Source organism: Gossypium arboreum, chromosome 3 (genome assembly GCF_025698485.1).
Source record: "Gossypium arboreum isolate Shixiya-1 chromosome 3, ASM2569848v2, whole genome shotgun sequence".
In the NCBI taxonomy this organism is placed as follows: domain Eukaryota; kingdom Viridiplantae; phylum Streptophyta; class Magnoliopsida; order Malvales; family Malvaceae; genus Gossypium; species Gossypium arboreum.
The window spans coordinates 14,923,561-14,929,694 of NC_069072.1; the positions used below are offsets into that span (position 1 = coordinate 14,923,561).

The 6,134-nt window shown below is 33.9% G+C and overlaps 1 protein-coding gene and 1 pseudogene across 1 annotated transcript; one reads left to right on the plus strand and one right to left on the minus strand.

The window, feature by feature from the left end:
* Positions 1-420: 420 nt before the first annotated feature.
* On the minus strand, positions 421-3,714 carry LOC108474404 (uncharacterized protein At4g28440-like). The gene is made up of 3 exons (XM_017776317.2): positions 3,547-3,714; positions 2,774-3,001; positions 421-1,119 (listed from the first exon to the last, which is right to left on the minus strand). The coding sequence occupies exons 2-3, from the start codon at positions 2,991-2,993 to the stop codon at positions 929-931; spliced, it is 411 nt and encodes a 136-aa protein (XP_017631806.1). The 5' UTR covers positions 2,994-3,001; positions 3,547-3,714; the 3' UTR covers positions 421-928.
* Positions 3,715-4,113: 399 nt separating this feature from the next.
* LOC128290886 (small nucleolar RNA R71) lies at positions 4,114-4,206 on the plus strand (annotated as a pseudogene).
* The last annotated feature ends 1,928 nt before the right edge of the window (positions 4,207-6,134 follow it).

The window sequence follows — 6,134 nt, forward strand, 5'->3', positions numbered from 1 at the left end:
TCAACCTCCACACATTATGCCTTAAAAAATATATTTAGTTAATCAATCCAAAATATATGGCATTATGCCTTAAAAAGCTTATAATTTCCAACCACGGTAAAAAGGGGCAATTGGGGGCAGCTTTTGCCCCGTGTATTTAAAGGCGTAACCTTTTCAGCCTATATATTTTGCCATGATATCAGATTATTGAGATTAAAATGTACCTACATTTCCTTAATCCTTCATAAAAAAATTAAAAAGTAGTTTAATTAGTTTAAACAAAAAGAAACAAGTCCTGAAATTCCAACCTCAACAAGATCCTAAACAGAACAGTCATCCAGTATCTTAAGTTCCCAAAAGATGTTAAAAAAGAACATTAAAAAGAAACAAGAACAGTCATGAAGCATGCCATCGAAGTATGAAGTAAAAGAATGTTGCACCTTTATATTAGGCTAAATCATACCTGCATGTATTCCGCATTTCGAGAAGTTGAGTTTTACTACACTTCTCGAATCAAAGATGAATAACAGAAAGCATGGAAAGATTACACAAGCAAGAGATAAATTAAGTCATGTAGGCATACATTTTATGATGTTAAAACTTCTTAAGCATAATCTAAAAGCAAAGAACAAAACAAGTTCCCTACCGGAAAACACGAGAAACTAAACAAAAGAAAGCAAGTTCTAAAAGCTAGCTGTTTTTAACTCTAAAATTTACAGCCACCACCCTCTGCTTGGAGGTGCAACCAAAAGGTTCTGCTGGATTTGCTGCAAGGCAAGAAGCAACTTTTGAGTACTACACACTAGCTTCCAGATTTCTTCTTCCTAAAAGCGAACTTCACAAGCCTTTTGAAGACGAGATGTTGCGTAGATCAGAATAACACATTTACTGGAGTCGATTTTATTCTTGGGACACAATACAGAAACAAAGCAAACACCGTCCCAAAAGGTTACTCTTCAACGACATTAACCAGTTCATACTCGATCAGTGACAGATTGTTGTCTTCCTTCACATTGAAATTAGCAGGTTCAGCAACCTCAACACGACCCCACTTGTCCACAGCAAGCCTCATTGATCCTTTAAACATGTCAATTTTCGCATTGCGAAGAGTTATGGTAGTACCCTCTTTCATTAAGTCCACTACCAAAATAAAAAGATGGGTGTTAGTCGTAAAATTAAAACTGTGATCTTCCAACAAAGAAACCATGTTTGTTGATCTCCCATCTGATTGAAGGCATAATATCAAATCCAGGGATATTGAAATGATCAAGGAAACATTCAAAATCACTACTATGTAAATTATCATAATTGAAATTTAACTCCCCAGTTTGGTTAATTCAGTTCCTTATGCATGTGCCAAATTCTCTTTGATATTGGACAATTTGAGAAGACTTTCCAGAATTAAGGCTTGATGCATACCACTGAAATTCAGTACTTATTTGTATTCTTTGTAATGAATACAAGTGCAAGCACTTCTTTTTCTTTCCATTGTTGTTTCAAAGTAAGTTAGGCAAAGCATTTTAGAAACCTCTAACATTGCAATAGCACCTAGTAGCCAGTCAGATGAAATTAGTTAGGTGATCAACAATTCCAGAGGGATATCACCTATCTTACCCAGGTTTGCTTGAACTGCATATATATTCAGAATGAATGCAACTCTAGAAGAAAACCTGGAAAAACAAGGTCCCCAGGAGCTATATTCCTACATGATGGAGTTAGCTATTAGATCTATTGTTAGTTCTTCTCTTATATTCCCTTAAGACGTGTAGAAAAACTAGGTTGCATTCAGTCAAGTAAAGTTTTTAGTAGCTGTATCTGGGTGAATGACAAGCTTGCAAAACTTCGTAGCAGATGTGCTTTCATTGGATATTGGAATAAAATTCAAGTCCCAAAAACAAAATAATTTCCAGCCCCACTTCAAATTAATCAAGAAAAAAGGCTTTTGCATCAGTAAGAAACACAAGAAAACCAAAGATGAATGAATTCTATCACAAGTATAAGCAGCAGAATGCACTAGAACACCTAAAGCATCATCTCTCTGAACTCAACAATATACCACAATGAAGTTCGACATCACAATAAATGCAATGTAATATTTGCAATGATTAGATGTAAATGGAACTTTAGCACTAACATGTGCTGCTTATGAACAGCCTAGAACCCATAGCCAAGTGAAAATACTCAAAATTTTAGGAAAATAAGGGCCAAAGCCAATCAAATTGGATATGGCATATTCTGTTAATAAAGCAACAATATCACTAACTTAAGTGATCAAGGTTTTCCTTCACGTTAGTGGCATTATTGATTGTCATGTGATACTAATCCAATGAAGTGCATGAGAACATGCCTTCACAAATATTGTATTGGGTTAAAATCATGGAACCCTTATGCATTAAAGTTGTTCCTGAAAATATTCATAGTCATCATATTATCGAGACAGCATCCACAATGCTCAAAGACATGGTAAATCTTTTATGCATATGATGCAACTTATCTAAGTTGAAGTATGGAGATACTTGGGGATGACATATAGGTGCTTATTAAAGAAGTTCACGAAACAGCTTATTATGTGAACTCTATTTGGTGCGAACAACCACTCAAGGGTCTATGAATAGATATCATTGTTATTGCAAAAGCAGTTTAACTTGCATTGCAGAATTACACGAGAAGGGGGAAAACAAACTAATTAAATGCAACATTGTAAGATGCGTGACAAGTGAAACCTCAAGCAAGAACAGAAGTAACACTACTACCCAAATTAAACCTACATCACGAGGCGACTATAAGAAAGTACCTTGTTCATTTCTAGCAGTAAAGATAATCATTCCAGTTTCATCTCCTACCAAGCATTCAGCAATTCGCATTTGACGCACCTGAGGACCATCAGCCCGACCCTTTTGCAATACCATCTTTGTATTGACAACCTTGACAGTAAGAGTGTGACCAATAGTGCCAGGGCGGAGTTGGTCCACCTTGGTAAAAACAGGTTTCCTCAATGACTTTGATTCCGCCATTTCAATATCTTCAAAAAGAAAGCACAGATATATCAATCATCGACAAATGTACAAGATAAACCAGCTTTGAAAAGGAAATATCACACCAAAAAACACATGCCGTCTTAACATAGGAAGAATGGTGAGGAAAGCACAGCATATGATTTACTGCATTCCAAATTTATTTATTTTTTCAACAATAAATAAATAAAGTAGCTAAACAAAATGATTTGAAACTCTAATTGATTTTTAACAAATTCAAGATCCAAGCAGTTCGTTCCAAAAAAAAAAAACAAAAGCAGTCAAGTTTTGCATCCAAAGGCAATACTTGGATCTAATAATAGAATATAAGTCCAAACATATTTAATAAGTTTAGATAGCGCAGTAAAATCCCCAAATTTACCCTAAAAGTACAGATTCCGATAAAAAAATAAAAAAGACAGACAGATCAGGTAATAGAATTGATCGAGCCTAACGATTTAGACTACTGCGGTTTTCGATTCTAATAATTTAACAGAAGCTTAACGAATGATATATTGAGGAAAGAAAAAAGAAATTAGGGTTTGGGAGTTACCGAGTGGGAGAGCGAAAGAAATTGAAGATTAGAGGGAGATTAAAGAGATCTGTTTAAGAAACGGCAGGCACTCACTCAGCAGTTAGCAGAGTCAAAGTCGGCTAAATGGTTTGCATTTTATCTCACTTCGGATTCCATATCCTAACCGTACACATATTCTTCTTTTCTTTTTGGTTAAAATCTTCTTCAATAATTTTTTTTAAAATTTTAATTAGTATCATTAAATTTTAAATATAAATATAATTTAATTTATTAAGATTTAGATAATTTTTAAATATAATAATATAATTGATAAAAAGATCGAAATACTTTTTTATCATATTACTAAAATTCAATTTAAATATAAATATAATTTAATTTAAAATAATTTATTAAAATTTAGATAATTTTTAAATATAATTATATAATTAATAAAAGTCTAGGTAATCACGTTAAGTATAATATATGTATAGATAATATTACTTGAGTATAGACAATCACTTGTACATCATTCTTATAGGGACTCTTTCGTATACCTAATTCATAATTATATTATATTTATAATTTTTAAACTTGAAGTCATAAAATATTTCATGGTAAGGACATTTTCTTAACAAATTCTTTAATCTCTCTCATGTTTCAATATTAAACTGAAAAAAAAAAGATGTCATTTCTCAATTTAATTGTTTTAGTCAGTGGAAAATATTTTAACAACATTTAAGCGCAAGTTGTGATAGAACCTCGTGGCAATGAATTTAACCATTGTTTTGCCTTACTCCTCAAAGAGAATAAGAACAACCGTAAGTGTATGGCATCATCAGTAACGTCCTTGATCTTAAATGTGTCACAAATCTCTAGAAAGTTAGCCAAATGAATATTCGGATCTTCATCTTACAAACCATCAAACTGAATATATTATCGTACCATCTGAATTGTGTTTGGCTTTAACTTAAAATTGTTTACAGCAATAGTCGGTCTCACGATACTCGATTCAGCCCCAATCAGAGTGGGCTTAGCATAATCAAACAAAGTATGAGGAACAAAAGTTGTATGAAGCTGCTAATTATTTTGATTATCACCTATCTCCACAGTGATATCATTTTCTTCTTGATCGTCTACTATATTCTTTTGGTTCTACGTTGCTTCTTTAACTTATCTACAATTTCTGCAAGTAGTCTTTCCAACTTCACTATGAAAAATTAACGGTTCTGACAGGTTTTGTAACACCCCGATTAATTTAATCCTATTTTTGTGAAATTTGACATAAATGAGTATCTGCTTCAGTCGTTAAATGATTTGGGTGTTTGTATGAGGTCTTGGGTTCAAGTCCCACTTTTGGCAAATTTTGTTATTTTAAACCCTAGCCTTATCCTTGGTGGGTTGGGTTATATTTTCTTGTTAGTGAACTCATATTAGAATGAGCCTGCTGGTTCAAGTGGTAAGGTGTTAGTTTGCCCTAAGGTTTCAGTTTGCCCTAAGGTCTCAGTTTGCCTTAAGGTCTCATGTTCGATTCCTTGTGTGAGCATAAATGATATTTTTGCTTCGGTTGTGAGATAGAGGTTGGGTGGAAGTAAAATTCTTATCTGAGATAGTGGAAAGTTAGTGGGTTAGTTAGTGGGATAATGAGAAATTGAGATATTAATCAAAAATCAAATTGATTATCTTTTTTATTTTATTTTATTCAAATTGTAACACCCCAAACCCGTGACCGTCACCGGATTTGAACACGTGGTGTTACCGGGCTTACTTCCCTTATTTCTCTCTTTGTAAAATCTGATTGCTGTTCTAGGCAGGCTAGCTAACTGCGTCACTGTCGCCTTAAAAATCATATCTCGAGTTTCAAAACTCGGAAACTGATTCCGTAAATTTTCCCTGAATTTAGACTCATATATCTATCCATGGATTTATTTTTAGAATTTTTGGTCGGGCCAATTGGTACAGTTTATTAGTTAAAGTCACCAATGTTACAGGAGTCGACTACACTGACCTTCGTGCGTTAAAACTTGAATATCTCTCTGTACAGGGCTTTAATACTGGTTCCGTTTGTTTCTAATGAAACTAGACTCAAAATGGAATCTGCACATATAAGGCATGACTTCTAATTCTTTCTGGATAATTTATAGTAAATTTTCAAAGTCACAAAAGGGGACCCAGAAACCGTTCTGGCCCTGTCTCACGAGAACTTTAATATCTCTCAGTATACTGCTCATATGGTCGTTTCGTTCCATCCATATTAAACTAGATTCATCAAGGTTCAATTGCATAATTTATTCACTATTTAATTCTACTTCTACTATTTTTAGTGATTTTTCAATATCACCTCACTGCTGCTGTCCGCAACAGTTACTGCAGTAGACTATGCCAATTTCATGAATCTTTCCTTGGTCTTAATCATCCATCATACATGACACAAATTATGGCCACCTTATCAAAATTAAAGTTTCTAAGACTCGTGGATATAGGTTCTAGCATCCCACTCGACGACCACATAGGCCATTTTCACATGGCTTAAAGTTTACAACCCACAGTTCAACAAAATATAATAGCCTATACATGCCAAATGTTCTTCAACAACGAAGACAATACCAAAATATTTCAGCCGGTGTGAT

What these genes read in the sequence shown, in the direction of transcription:
- LOC108474404 (XM_017776317.2), bottom strand. Translation starts at nt 2,993, where the DNA reads ATGGCGGAATCAAAGTCATTGAGGAAACCTGTTTTTACCAAGGTGGAC. An exon ending in TACTGCTAGAAATGAACAAG is followed by an intron (nt 1,120 to 2,773) that starts GTACTTTCTTAT and finishes TTATTTTGGTAG; the next exon opens with TGGACTTAATGAAAGAGGGT.